The 14,337-nt window shown below is 64.2% G+C and overlaps 1 protein-coding gene across 1 annotated transcript in view; it reads right to left on the bottom strand.

Annotated features, from left to right (window-relative positions):
• Nucleotides 1-14,337, bottom strand: part of AGO2 (argonaute RISC catalytic component 2) — a gene marked incomplete at its 3' end in the record, with an annotated part of 45,706 nt that overhangs the window by 8,219 nt on the left and 23,150 nt on the right. Inside the window, 10 exon segments of the mRNA NM_001082710.1 lie at nucleotides 118-312; nucleotides 1,814-1,904; nucleotides 5,370-5,529; nucleotides 6,407-6,591; nucleotides 8,752-8,885; nucleotides 9,965-10,087; nucleotides 10,178-10,297; nucleotides 10,736-10,883; nucleotides 11,640-11,727; nucleotides 13,488-13,622. Coding sequence (NP_001076179.1) covers nucleotides 118-312; nucleotides 1,814-1,904; nucleotides 5,370-5,529; nucleotides 6,407-6,591; nucleotides 8,752-8,885; nucleotides 9,965-10,087; nucleotides 10,178-10,297; nucleotides 10,736-10,883; nucleotides 11,640-11,727; nucleotides 13,488-13,622 — 1,379 coding nt within the window.

Here is a 14,337-nt window from a genome sequence, read left to right on the forward strand (position 1 = left end):
GCAGACGGCCAGGCCCCAACCCAGACACAGCCCTGCCTCTCTCCATCCCACCCCCCCGCTCCCCTCCTCTCCTCTGCCCCACCTCGGAAGCTGGCCGGGGCGGGCGAGGGCACCCACCTGCTGGAACTGGCCCTCGGAGACGCCGTCGCGGTAGAAGATGATGCGCGTGGGCTTGAAGCGCGTGGACTTGTAGAACTGGATGAGCAGCTCGCGCACCATGGCGGCCAGGTCCTGGATGATCTCCTGCCGGTGCTGCTGCACCCGCACGGTGGCGCAGTAGCGGTTGGGGTGGGCGTCCATGCTGCCCACGACCTGTGAGGACACACAGTGAGCGCCCTCTCGTGGCGCACACGCAGGACAGCTCCCGGGACGGACCTCCCACCGTGGTCAATGGCAATGACCAGCTACGCGAGCACTGGTGACGTCACTCCTCGTGTTTGGCGACGGGGCTTACAAGAACAGATACATAACAGAAAACGCGACGGCTCGGAAGCTCGTTCTGCTGGCCGTGGGCACACGTCGTTCACCAGCTCGAAGACAGCAAGCGGCGACGGTGCCTTAGGTTTCAGGACAAACAGCCCAGGCGCCAGGGCGGGTGGGGCATCCGGCAGGCCCCCGGGGGCCCCCACCCCCGCTGCTCCCCTCCTGCTCTGGGAGCGCTCAGAAGGAAACCTCTGGTGCCCCAGAGGCAGGGACTGCTTCCCGGAGTCTCTCCCCTGGAAGGCCTCACCCCTGCCTTGGGACGAACTCTCCCTCCCGCTCCACGTCCTGGGTCCTGCCTCAGGCTCTGCTTTTTCTCTCAAACCAAGAGAACAAACTGGCTCCGACACATTTCAAGTTGGGGCAAACAAACGCGTCACCACAGACACACATCTGTGGCTGCCGATCTAGAGCCGGGCCAGAGAACGCACCGGCCCCTGCCCCTCCGCAGCCTAGGGACGAGGTGCCCAGGGCCAGCAGGAGTGGGGAGCCGCGGGCACCCCTCTGCACACCGGAGAGCGCCCTGGGGGAAAGGCTGTGGGGCCGCCCGGGGCACCGCAGGCCGCTCAGCACTCCGCCTTCCAGAGCTCGCAAACCACTCATTGAAGAGTGAGCCGCCTGGGTCAGGTTTTGTTTGTTTGTTTGTTTTTTAAATAAAAGGCCAACAGGCAAGGGCACTGGCTCCTGAGAAGCAGCCACGGAAGAGCTGACGCCCGGGCCGCACGGGGGAGCGCAGGGGCACTGGCCAGGACGCTGTACTGAGGGCCAGGACGCTGTACTGAGGGCAGGGGCACTCCCCGGCCTGGACACTGTACTGAGGGCAGGGGCACTGGCCAGGACGCTGTACTGAGGGCAGGGGCACTCCCCGGCCTGGACACTGTACTGAGGGCAGGGGCACTCCCCGGCCTGGACACTGTACTGAGGGCAGGGGCGCTCCCCGGCCAGGACACTGTACTGAGGGCAGGGGCACTCCCCGGCCTGGACACTGTACTGAGGGCAGGGGCACTCCCTGGCCTGGACACTGTGCGGGAAAGGGCGGACTCTATTGACAGTCTGGTTAATGCTTCATTTGGCTTAGCATCTGCTGCCAGGGCTACAAATCTCCGATCTCAGTGGAGCAGCAGGGGAGCCCCCAAAAGGCTGTAGGCAGCCCTCGTCTGGCTTAGGGTCTTCTGGGCTGGGCGGCCTCAGAGCCCCGGACTTCGCCCCTCCAAGCACCCACTGGCCACAAGACTGCTCTCAGCAGCTGGCAGTCCGGTAAGCCCCACGCCTCTCAACACCACCAGGCCCCCGCAGGAGGGTGTCCCCGAGAGAGGGCCCTAAGCACACTCACGGCAGCGATCGAGGGCTTCTTGCCATCCCCAGCGGGTGGGTGAGTGACATCTGCACCCAGAAATATGACCGGCTGCTGGAACACGGGGGGCCTGTGGGGAGAAGCTGGCGTGAGCGGCAGGCACCTGACCTGGGGCCGAGGGCAGCGTGGTAAAGCTTGCAAATCCATCGAGGGCAAGCAGACAGGACATGCGAGAGGAAGCCTGAGAGGGAGCCCATGCATGCTGACCATCCGTGCACGCCCACACCGCTACCTCCGTGCACGCTGACCATCCGTGCACGCCCACAGCGCTACCTCCGTGCACGCCCACAGCGCTACCTCCGTGTACGCTCACACCGCTACCTCCGTGCACGCTGACCGTGTACGCTCACACCGCTACCTCCGGGCACTCCATGGACTGTCCGTGTAAACTCACACCACTACCTCCGTGCACGCTGACCGTCCGTGCACACCCACACCGCTACCTCTGGGCACTCCATGGACTGTCCGTGCACACTCACACCGCTACCTCCGTGCACGCTGACCGTCCGTGCACACCCACACCGCTACCTCCGGGCACTCCATGGACTGTCCGTGCACACTCACACCGCTACCTCCGTGCACGCTGACTGTCCGCTCCCGCGGCCCCTGTGCTGGAGACGGCTGCCCTGTGGACGTGCTGGCATGCCTGTGGAGCACTCTGAAGGGCACGGGGAGGACTCCGTCTCACTCGACAGAGGGCTCCACTCCGCAGCACAAGGGCAGCTGGGGACCGTCCTGGGGCTGCTGCGCACATACAGGCGGGTTCCAGAACCTTCCTCAGCCTCTCCAAGCTCCCCGCCCACACCCCACAGAAAAGGAGCAGCCTTGTTGGGGGACACGGACTGTGGGCTGCTCCCCTCCCCCACAGTGCTCCGCTCAGTCCCGAGGGCACAGGCAGTGTGCAGAGCACTGGGCCAGTCCACTGGCCAGGAAACCCAAGTTGCGGGAGTGGGGCAAGAACCAGGTCCTGGTGGAACCATGCGGCTAGGCACTTGCACCATACATGGTCCAGGACTGCTGGCCAGAATCTGCAGAGGACAGGGGACAGGAGCCACCAGGAGCTACCACCAGGCTCCCGGAAGCAGAGGGCCCAGCAGAGCAGTGACAGAGGGGCCAAGGAGGGCACCCCCCACTTCCCGCTCCCTTCCCAGGTGGCAACGCTCTGTGTGCGGGGCTGTGTGCACCTGTGATCCCAGCTGAGCTACGCCCCTGCACTCACGGCAGCCTCATGTGGCACAGGGGCCTGGGGCTGGCACAGGTATGCCTGCTGGGCACTGTCACCCGCCTGGGCAGTGAGCTGGGGGTCCCCATAGGAAGCAGTCCCACCCCCACCCCACCCCGTGCCTCGAGTGCTGCTAGCGAGGGGAGAGGAGTGCGTGAGGGTCTCATCTGTGTGCTTCCACGTCTCAAGGTCCACAACAGGTGGGCAAGACTCCCCTTCAATGCAGCTGGGCCTCTCCTGCCCGGGGCTGTGCGCCGGCCCCTCTGGGAGTGCCGGGCAGACGCTGGGCAGGTGCGCGCTGTTCCCTGCCCGCCCTGTTTTGTGGAACCTCTTGGAAGGCAGCACATGCGCACAGACACCGCCTCACTGTCCACAACTCACAGTGGCCGGAAGCCACTGAAGCCACTGCTGGGGGCCCTGACCGCACAGGGCCTGCAGGGCACCCTCCACAAGCCCCACACCGGCTGGGCCGCACCTTGGACAATGCCACGCCTGCCCTCGCTGCCTCCCCTCCCTGCTTGTCCCACGCAAAGCTCCCCGAGCTAGCTGAACCTGTCGGGCCCCTTCCACGCGGAGGCGGGCTGCCGCGGCAACGAGACGGCCCGGCATTGGACGCAGGACGCACTTGCGCAGCCGTCTGGGACCTGGCTGTCTCCCAGCCTCCCTGCTTCCGTCTCCCCGGCTGGTGGCTGGCGTCTCGGCCCCTGAACCTCAAGTGCCCCAGGAGCAGGGGCCTCACCTCACCCAGCTACACTCCCTCGAGACACCTGCCCCGTGCTGAGGACCCCTAATTTCCGCCTTCCGCTCCTGTGGTCTCCCTGCTGTCTCCCGCAGGGGCTCGGGGCCCTGGAGCCATCCTGGTTCCTCTCTTTCCTTCACAGCCCGTGAGCTGAGAAAGCTCCATCTTCACACGCCCCAGGCCAGGAACGCTCTCCGTGGGTTAGCGGGAGCGTCTCACCTCTGCTGGCCTCTTGGATCAGGTCACCCGGGAGGCCGCAATGGCCCAGTCCCGCGGGCAGCACTCCTCTGCTCTCACGGCCCGCACACCTCCACCGCACACCCGACACTCCTGGCAGGCTCCCGCCGGGTCCCCTGCTCTCGCTCCACCCTCTCCAGGCCCTCCCCTCCCGAGCTGCCGTGCCCTCGGCCTCGCTCTGCTGCTCTGCGTGTTACAGCCGTCTGGGTCCCTCCACTGGGCTCCTGCCCCAGACTCGGCCGAGCCCGCTCCCGTCGCCCCCAGGACTTGCACAGGACCAAGCCACAGCACGGAGCCGACATCAAGGTCCAAGCCCATGTGACTGCAGACACGGGCTCTGTGCCTGATATCGTTCAAGAGGGCCCTGCAGTCAGTGAGGTCAGGGTCAGGGGGGCTCAGCCAGTGTGCTCAGGGTCAGGAACCCTGCAGTCAGTGTGCTCAGGATCGGTGGGGCTCGGTAAGTGAGGTCAGGGTCAGGGGGGCTCAGCCAGTGTGCTCAGGGTCAGGAGCCCTGCAGTCAATGTGCTCAGGGTCGGGGGGGCTCAGTCAGTGTGCTCAGGGTCAGGGGGGCTCGGTCAGTGAGGTCAGGGTCAGAGGGCTCAGTCAGTGAGGTCAGGGTCAGGGGGGCTCGGTCAGTGTCGGGGGGCTCAGTGTGCTCAGGGTCAGGGGGGCTCGGTCAGTGTGCTCAGGGTCAGGGGGGCTCAGTCAGTGTCAGGGGGGCTCAGTGTGCTCAGGGTCAGGGGGGCTCGGTCAGTGTGCTCAGGGTCAGGGGGGCTCAGTCAGTGTGCTCAGGGTCAGGAGCCCTGCAGTCAGTGAGGTCAGGGTCAGGGGGGCTCGGTCAGTGAGGTCAGGGTCAGGGGGCCTCGGTCAGGGTCAGGGGGGCTCAGTCAGTGTGCTCAGGGTCAGGGGGGCTCAGTCAGTGTGGTCAGGGTCAGGGGGGCTCGGTCAGTGAGGTTAGGGTCAGGGAGGCTCGGTCAGTGTGGTCAGGGTCAGGGGGGCTCAGTCAGTGTGGTCAGGGTCGGGGGGGGAGGTCCAGTTAGGGCTCCGAGTGTGCTGCCAGTGCAGCCATCTCAGGACGGTGGTGTGACACCTGTTAGGATCGCAAGGCCTTGTGCCCCACCAGGACACAGTCAGGAACCCTGTGGCAGGCGGCCAGCCAGGGCCCTGGTTCCTTCAGGCTGGGCCTTTGCCCCGCTGCTCAACACAGCTTCTACTGCTCCAGGGCCAGGAGGCCACCCCCCGGCCATGTCAGGGGCAGCCTCGAGCCCCTCCGCCCCGCCCCCGCCCCGCCGCCCAGCGCTGTCAGGCCCCACGTCTGCCGGCCGGCCCGCCCTCACCTGCCCTGCGGGAGCAGGATGTTGTTCACGCCGCCCAGCTTCACGTTGATCTTCAGGCAGAGGTTGGACAGCGTCTGCGGCGTGGTCCTCTGCACGTTCTTCATCTGCACGCACTGCGTGGCCATGCCCAGCACCGTGTCCCCGACGCGCTTCACTTCAGCTGAGGACACCAGAGGCACACACGGCACATCTCGCTGGCACCTGGTTCTCCACGCAGCTGGCCCCAGCCCGCCGCCCCACCCGCCCCGGCGGCCTCGCAGGGAGGGGAGGCGGAGGTCCCCGTCCCACCCTCATCAGAAAGGGACGCTGGGCAGGCCCCTCCCGCTCCGCCAGCACAGGCAGCACCGCGGGCTCGGGATTCCTGCGCGGGACGACACCTATCAAAGGGCTCGCGCCAGCACGCACACTCGCGCTGTTAAAAATAAGCGGAGCAGCTCCTCAATCCCTGGCAGATGCGAATCTGACATCAAAGAGCCGCGCGGCCGCCCCACCCGGGACGCTTCCAGGAGGCAGCTGGGCGGCGCTCCCTGGCAGCTCCGGAAACGGTGACGCCGGGCCGGTATTAATAGCGCCGACGCCAGCGCTCCTCTCGCCTGCTTTTTTTGGAGGTTGGGCTTGGCGGCCAGCAGCACGGCGCTCACGCGTCCGCGGTCTGTCCCTGGCTGGACAGCAGTCCCTGGAGACCGCCGTGGCATCCCGGGCGGCTCCCTCTGCCCCAGGCACCCCCGCCACTCCCGCCTGCCGCCTGGGGCCTTCCTGAACAGAGGGGCCGTGCGTGGCTTATCTCTGCCTTCCAGGGGCTCAGGCCACAGTAGCTGCCTCAATGGGAGCTCCGTGACACCTGTCCCCAGAGTGCAGGTGGGCACGGGGCGCCAGCAGACGCCGCCACGAGCCCCGGGGTTGCTGGGTCCCCTGGACTGTGACTTGGACAGGACACGGTGGGGCCCTGAGCCCTGACACATGGGGCCCGACGGCGACCCAGCCAGGGGCGCAGGCCGCACGCACAGCCAGAGACGCGCGAGCCCGCGGGCACCAACCGTAGACGGGCGTCTTCCCGGGCAGGATCACCACCACCAGCTGCAGCCCGGCGTACGTGTTCTTCAGGTGTCTGAACATGGGCTCCACGCTGTCGGCCCCCTGCGCGTACTTGCAGAAGCACGGCTGGCCCTGGATCGGCATGCCCGCGTCTCTCGAGATCTTCCTCAGCTGCTCTGTAAAGGACCTGGGGACCCGGCTCGCGTCACCGAGGGGCACCCACCGTGCGGGACCACAGAGCCAGGCCACGCCCCGGACACACACAACCCACAGGTCCGGCAGCACCGGCAGCTCGGGAGGCAGGGAGCCCGGTCAACAGCTCCTGTGTTGGGTCTAAGAATAAAGCCTGGGCCCCGCTGTGGTGTGGCAGATAAGCCGGCATCGCACACGGGCCCAGGCTCATGTCCTGTCCACTCTGCTTCCAACAGGGCTCCCGGCTGACGTGCCGTGGAAAGCAGCGGAAGGTGGCCCAGGCGCTCGGCCCCCGCCACCCACGTGGGAGATCTGGATGGAAAAATCTTCCTATTTTTTTTTTTTTCTTATTGACAGGCAGAGTTAGACAATGAGAGAGAGAGAGAGAGAGAAAGGTCTTCCTTCCGCTGCTTCATCTCCCAAATGGCTGCCACAGCCGGCGCTGTGCCAATCCGAAGCCAGGAGCCAGGTGCTTCCTCCTGGTCTCCCATGCGGGTGCAGGGCCCAAGCACCTGGGCCATCCTCCACTGCCTTCCTGGACCACAGCAGAGAGCTGGCCTGGAAGAGGGGCAACTGGGACAGACTCTGGCACCCCGACCGGGACCAGAACCCGGGGTGCCAGCGCTGCAGGCGGAGAATTAGCCTAGTGAGCCATGGTGCCGGCCAAAGTCTTCCTATTTTTTAAAACAGTTATTTATTTATTTGGAAGTCAGAGATACAGAAAGAGCGGGAGAGACAGGACCTTCCATCCTCTGGTTCACTCCCAGATGGCTGCAACAGCTGGGACTGGATCAGACCGAAGTCAGCAGCCAGGAGCTCCTCCCATGTGGGCAGCAGGGGCCCAAGCACTCGGGCCACCCTCTGCTGCTTTCCCTAGACCAGCAACAGGGAGCTGGCTCAGAAGTGGAGAAGCCGGGACCTGAACCGGGGCCAACGAGCTGCTGGCATTGCAGGCAGTGGCTTTACCCACTCTGCCACGATGCCAGCACCTCAAATAATCAATCACATTGCCTTCTACCCTAAGCAGGGAGCGCTGGGATGCAGCGGTGACTCGCTGAAGTGTTCAGTTTCTCACGTATCACGGCAGCTAAGAAAACGTATGTGGGTGACCTCTCTCTTATTTAGTTATTTTCATTGCATTTGAAAGGTATAGAGACTGATGGTTCACTCCCCAAATGCCTTCTGCAGCTGGGGCAGGGGCGGGGGTGGGGCCGAGACAGGCTCACGATAGGGGCCTGGAACTCCCTCCGGGTCCCCCGTGGTGCGCAGGCACCTGCTGCCTCCCAGGGTGTGCGGCGGCAGGAAGCCGGACCAGGAGCAGAACCTGTAGCAGCGCCAGGCCCTGACCCGGCGCTGCCGTACGGGACGTGGCATCTTGAGCAGTGCCTCGAGCCCCTGGGCCACAACACCCACCCGCCAAGTCCGTGTTGGTTCCTAAACCCGTCTCTGCGTTTCCAGCTCATCCTCTGGCAGGCTCTGAGGACACCGGCCCGAGATCCACGGCCTCTGAGCGTGGCCCCTTGCTGGAATGACCGTGTATGGCGAGGCCCCTGGATTTCGATTCTTCTCACTCTCGCTCTAAGTCTGTCTGACTGGGACCAGCGCTGTGGCACAGCAGGGGAAGCTGCCGCCTGCCGCACAGGCTTCCCATTTGGGCTCTGGTTCGAGTCCCGCTGCTCCACTACTGATCCAGCTTCCTGCTAACGTGCTTGGGAAGGCAGCACGAGATGATCCAAGTGCTGGGGCCCTGCACCCACGTGCGAGACCTGGAAGAAGCCCCTGGCTTGGGCCTGGCTGTTGTGGCCATTAGGTGAGTGAACCAATAGGTGCAAACTCGCTCCCCCCCCTCTAACTCTTTCAAATAAATAAATAAATAAATAAATCTTTGTGTGACCCCAAAGCAGAAGCCACGTCCGCCAGCAGCCCTCTCTGCCGGGGCCCCGCGCCTCGCCAGCACCCCGACGGCGCCCTCTCTTCTGAAGCCCCCGCCCGCGGAGGGAGCCGCCCAGCCTCCTGGGCCCCTGCTCACTTAGTTCCCAGAAGCACGACGCTGAGGGGCTTCTATGGGCGTTCCAGGTCACTGCTTGCTACTTCCTCTACCGCCTGCGTGCTCACCCCGCCCAGGCCCAGGGGTCCCAGCTCTCGAGGGGCTTACTTAAGGTGGACTTCCGTGCACTGGCGCTGGGGCGCGAAGCAGGCGATGGCCCACACCTTGATCTCGATGCCCGTGTGGAACTGCTTGTTCCTCATGTCCCACACGCCCTGCACGGGCGTGGCGATCGCCTTATTCTGCAGTGACGAGACCTCAGAGTGAGGAAACGCGGGAGACGTGCTCCCCTGGACTTGACCTTTCCCACTCCCGCTGCTGTTCCCAGACCGACAGGGGCCCCCAAGGACAGGAGCCTAACCGTGGGTGTGTCTCCCATCTGTGACCTGCCCAGCACTGCTGGCAACCTGCACAGATTTGTAGAACGGGCAGCTGAGGTGGGGGCGCGGGCAGAGCAGGCTGGAGAAGAGAAGGACAGACGGGGCGGACGGACACGCGGACAGAGCCGGATGGACAGACGGGGCGGACGGACACGTGGACAGAGCCGGATGCAGGACGGATGGGGGTGGACGGAGGGTGGACAGAGCAGTGGGGCACGGGGGTGCTGCACTGTACGAAGACAGCGAGGGCAGCGAGGGCAGCAGGATGGGCCGGGAAACAGCCCGCGAGGACTGCTGTGCAGCTCTCCGGCCAGTCACAGACGGAGGCGCCTCTCACGGGAGCGAGCAGCACATGGCGGAGCGGCTGTCTGGCTTTGTCATCCCCCAGTGACACAGGAGCAGCCCTCCACGTTGCCTTCGGGCAGTTCTCAAGGACGAGGGCCGGGACAGGAAGGGCCAGGTGTTGAGGGGGTGCAGCCTGAGGCCCGCGGCACCACCGCAGGACCTGGCAGGGCCCAGCTGCCAGCAGGGGCTCCAGGGGCTCCATGCCAGCCTGCGGGGAACTCAAACACACTCCACAAACGATGCCTGTGTCTCCTGGACGGCCCCACGGGCTCGGGCGCGTGGGGCTGGACGGTGCGCTGCTGTGGGCTGCAAACAGCCCAACACCAGGCTGCCGTGTGCACCGAGGGGCGGCTGCACCAGCCTCAGTAAAACAAGGCGACACGGGTTGGGGTCCAACTACGGGAGGGGCCTTTGAAATTCTGACGGGATCACAAAAGTTGGGGCCCATTCAGACATCCTGGAACGTGCGAGGGGACCAGGGAAGGCGAGCACTCCGTGAAGTCTGACTGCCTGGCACCTGACCTCGGTCCACACCGCCGGGGAGGGCCCTGTCCCTGCCGCGGCCACGCCCACGCCCACGCCCCCCCCACACCTACCCGGCCCCCGTACAGGATGGAGGGCGGCTGCAGGACCCGCCCCGTCACGTCCGTCATCTCGTCTTTCACCATGATTCCGAACTCGCGGACGTACGGATCTGTGTTGAAGCTCGCGCTTCGCATCTGCGGGAGGGAACAGGAGCGCGGGTGAGGCGGGGCCTCTGCGGCCTCTGGCGCCCTCCCGCCACCGCCCGCGGACGCCGCCGCGCTCACCAACTTGCTGATCTCTTCTTGCCGATCGGGCGCAGACCTGGCGGTCGCTCTGATCATAGTTGAGGTTTGATTGTCCGTTAATTTTTTTATACATCTCTGTCCGGCCACTATGTTGCAGACCTACGGGAAGAGGCGGCGACAGGTGTCAACTCCAGGGCGGGGGTCCGGGAGCCGGCGGGTGCCTCGTCCTCCACAGGCACCGCTGGCTTACCACGGAACCCCTGGCATGGGGCCAGCCTGGAACCCACGGCCTCTGCAGCTGGCTGCGTCCCGCCCCCCAGAGCCAAGTGCCCGGTGGACGGACACTGGCTGCAGACGCAAAGGGAGGCGGGGGGAGGGGAGGAGCCCTGACGGAGCCAACCAGAGACCCCCGAGAAGTAAACTCTAAAGGAAAACAGGGTGGCTTTCCTACTATCAGCATTTCATTTTTTCCCAAGGCGAGTAAGTTAGTTTTTTTTTTTTTTTTTTTTTTTTAATTTTTTTTGTTCTATTTGAGAGGGGGAGAGAGAGAGAGACAGGGGTGGGCGGAGGGCCCCAGGGCGTCCCTCCGAGACTTGCCTCCAGGGGAAGGTAGGTGTGCTTCTGCTCCTGTCCCACTTGCAGGCACGGGAGGTGGGGGTAGCGCAGAACCAGCTTGTGCCTGTCCTTGAAGTACTGGGCCACCGTGCACTCCACCGTCTGCCCGCTCTCTTGCTGCAGAGGGAACCTGGGGGCAGAGCGGCGGCTCAGGCGGGCGAGGTCCCGGGCTCCCTGCACTGGCCGCTCACCTGTGTCTGCTTCTCAGGTGTGTGTGGGGTGCAAACACTCACAGCACCTCCCGAGAGTCAAAACCAAATCGAGTCACCTGCAATATTCCGGCGCCCCTAACTCACTGTGCTGTGTCTGAGCTGAGAAGTACGCCCGCTGGCGCCGCCAGCACCCCTACCCAGCGTCACAGCACGTGGAAAGGGTTTGGGGCAGAGGAGGGCAAATCTGCAAAGGGTGGTGGGGCCTCGCCAGCAGCCCGCAGGGACTCTGAAAGTCAGTCAGGTGCCGAGCCCCAGGCCCCCAGGAGCTGGAGCTCCCAGGACGGGGCGAGGAGGGGCGGGGCTGAGGCGGGAAGGGACGCCCGAGTGCAGGCATGGGAGGCAGAGGTGGTGCTGCCGCCAGGTGCAGAACTCGCGTGGGGACAAGGCCACGTGCACCAGCTTCTGTGCCGACTGCTCTGCGTGCCCTGACCACACGGCCTCTGACCAGGAGAGACGGCAGGACCAGCCTGCTGCTTGCCGGGGCCCTGGGCACTTGCCATGGGACACAAACCAGTCCTCCCTGGACACAGGGCGTACCTTCCTGGTACTGCAAAATTTGGGCAGCCCCTCCCTCCCTCCCTCAGGCAGAATTTGAGCGTCTCCGAGGGGTCGTCTGGGCTCTGCGGAGCCGTGCAGCCCACAGCCCGGGCACCTGCAAAGGGGAGGCGGCTTACGTCTGGTGGCTGGCGGGCCGCCGGGTCACGTTGCAGACGCGGTACTTCCTCTTCATCTGCCCACAGTGCGTTATCTCCACCTTCAGACCTGGGGACGGAGGGCGTGGGTGCCTGTGCTCACCCTGCACCTGCAGGCCCAGCTCTGCTGCACAGAACCCGCCCTCCCGGGAGCCGGCTGCACGCCCAGTCCTGCACGACTCCACGGCCACAGCTGGACCCACCTCCCACCCACGCGCTCCCATCACCCGGCCCGGGGACCACGTGGGCTTGGGCGCAGCGGGGACGTCAGACATGGGGACTGCTGGGCCTTGCTAGGTTGTTTGGGACAGAATACTTAACTCCAACGCCTGGCACACAGAGGCCCAACTAGGAAACACCTGAGGGGTCATGTCCGAATTTTACGGCCTGGGGTTCGGCTGGCCTTTCTTTTTTCCCCTCAAAGATGTATGGATTTGAATGTCAGATTTACAGAGAGTGAGTTTCCATCCACCGGTTCACACCCCAAACGGCTGCAATGGCCAGGGCTGGGCCAGGCTGAAGCCGGGAGTCAGGAGCTTCATCTGGGGCTCCCATGTGTGTACGGGGGCCCGAGGACTTGGGACACCTTCTACTGCTTTCCCAGGCCACAGGAGGGAGCTGGGTGGGAAGTGCAGCAGCTGGAACTTCAAACGGTGCCCATATGGGATACCTGCACTGCAGGCAGTGGCTTCACCTGCTGTGCCACAGCACTGGCCCCCGGCTCTGACCCTTGACAGCCGCCTGCCTGTCTGGGAAGTGTGAGCTGATAAGGGGGCTTCGTAAACTGGTAAATATGATAAACACCCATCATGGGGCGTCCTGCCCAGCCGTGCAAACCTACTGGCTGTGGACATGGGCTCTGCGTGTACACACGACCCTCCCCGGGCTGTGCACGTGGGCTCTGCGTGTACACACGACCCTCCCTGGGCTGTGCACGTGGGCTCTGTGTGTACACACGACCCTCCCCAGGCTGTGGACGTGGGCTCTGTGTGTACACACGACCCTCCCTGGGCTGTGCACGTGGGCTCTGCGTGTACACATGACCCTCCCTGGGCTGTGGACGTGGGCTCTGCGTGTACACACGACCCTCCCTGGGCTGTGCACGTGGGCTCTGCGTGTACACACGACCCTCCCCGGGCTGTGGACGTGGGCTCTGCGTGTACACACGACCCTCCCTGGGCTGTGGACGTGGGCTGTGTGTGTACACATGACCCTCCCCGGGCTGTGGACGTGGGCCCTGCGTGTACACACGACCCTCCCTGGGCTGTGCACGTGGGCTCTGCGTGTACACACGACCCTCCCCGGGCTGTGCACGTGGGCTCTGCATGTACACACGACCCTCCCCGGGCTGTGCACGTGGGCTCTGCGTGTACACACGACCCTCCCTGGGCTGTGGACGTGGGCTCCGCGTGTACACACGACCCTCCCCGGGCTGTGCACGTGGGCTCTGCGCATACACAGGACCCTTTCCGGTCCAGGGTATAAAAAGACAACAACCCATCCACGGAGTCTGAGCTTTCTTGTGGTCCCCACTTGCTGTCCAAGTGGATCCCCTCCCTGCCTTCGTGATACTCTGTTCTCAAAGGCCGGGAACCAGCAGGCAGCACGCGGGCTCACGTCGAGCGCGGCTTCGGCCTCACCATGTCTGCGCCCCCGTCTGCTGTTCAGGGGCAGCGGGAGGCCTTGAACCCCCGACCTGCCAGGGCTGTGAGAGACACCAGCCTCATGTTCCAGAATGTTCTGAAACACAGGCCTCACCTGGAGGCCAGTTCCCGCCACCCACTCCCGGAACGCCGCTCCTGCCCACGCCTGACGCACGCGGTCTTTTACCTTTGATTTCTTTGGTAAACTTGACCCTTTGGGAATCTGTCAGAGGTTTCTGTTGTTCTTCAATGCTTTTAAAATCCAGAACTTCACACACAAACTCGATTACTGGCTGCGCCTTGTAGAATGCCGTCGCTGACACTGCGGGTGGAGACGAGAGCGTGACCCGAGCGCCGATGCTCGATCGGCTCGGGCCGGCCAGGCCGACCCTGGGCTCGAACAGGCCAAGCAGACGAGCCCCGAGGAGGCTCCCTCCGGCCATCGCACCAGCAGGTCACCCTCTGAGAGCAAGGATGGGCTTAAAACAAATAACACCTAACAGATTCCGACAAGCACAAGCCTCGGATGCGACAGGACTGTCTGTCTATGGGCACGGGTTTTTTTTTATCATAACACCTACTATTCACTCAAATACAATTCTGCTTCGATAAATGCATATCTGAACAAGATGTGACTGTCGAGTCTTTCTGGGCTTTTCATAACTTCTCAAATGAGGAGACAGAAACTCCTTTTCTGACCTTCACACTTTTCATTTTACTTACGGAGTTGGGAGGCAGAGGGGAGAGAGAGGGAAGTTCACTCCTGGCGCCAGGAGAAGGGAGCTCACTCCCACCAGGGTGGCAGGGACCCAAGTGCTTGCGCCATCACCTCTACCTCCCAGGGCCTCCAGGAGCAGGAAGCTGGACTGTGGGGCCAGAGCCAGGGACTGAACCCGGCACCTGCTATGGGACACAGGCACGTTAACTGCTGGTGCAACGTCTGCTCCTATGCTGTCTGTAACAGGCAAAGCGGAGGTCTGACACGGAGCAGCAACCGGGGTCTCCCGAGACAGCGACGGCAGCGCCCAGAGCTGAAA

Source organism: Oryctolagus cuniculus, chromosome 6, assembly GCF_964237555.1.
Source record: "Oryctolagus cuniculus chromosome 6, mOryCun1.1, whole genome shotgun sequence".
In the NCBI taxonomy this organism is placed as follows: Eukaryota; Metazoa; Chordata; class Mammalia; order Lagomorpha; family Leporidae; genus Oryctolagus; species Oryctolagus cuniculus.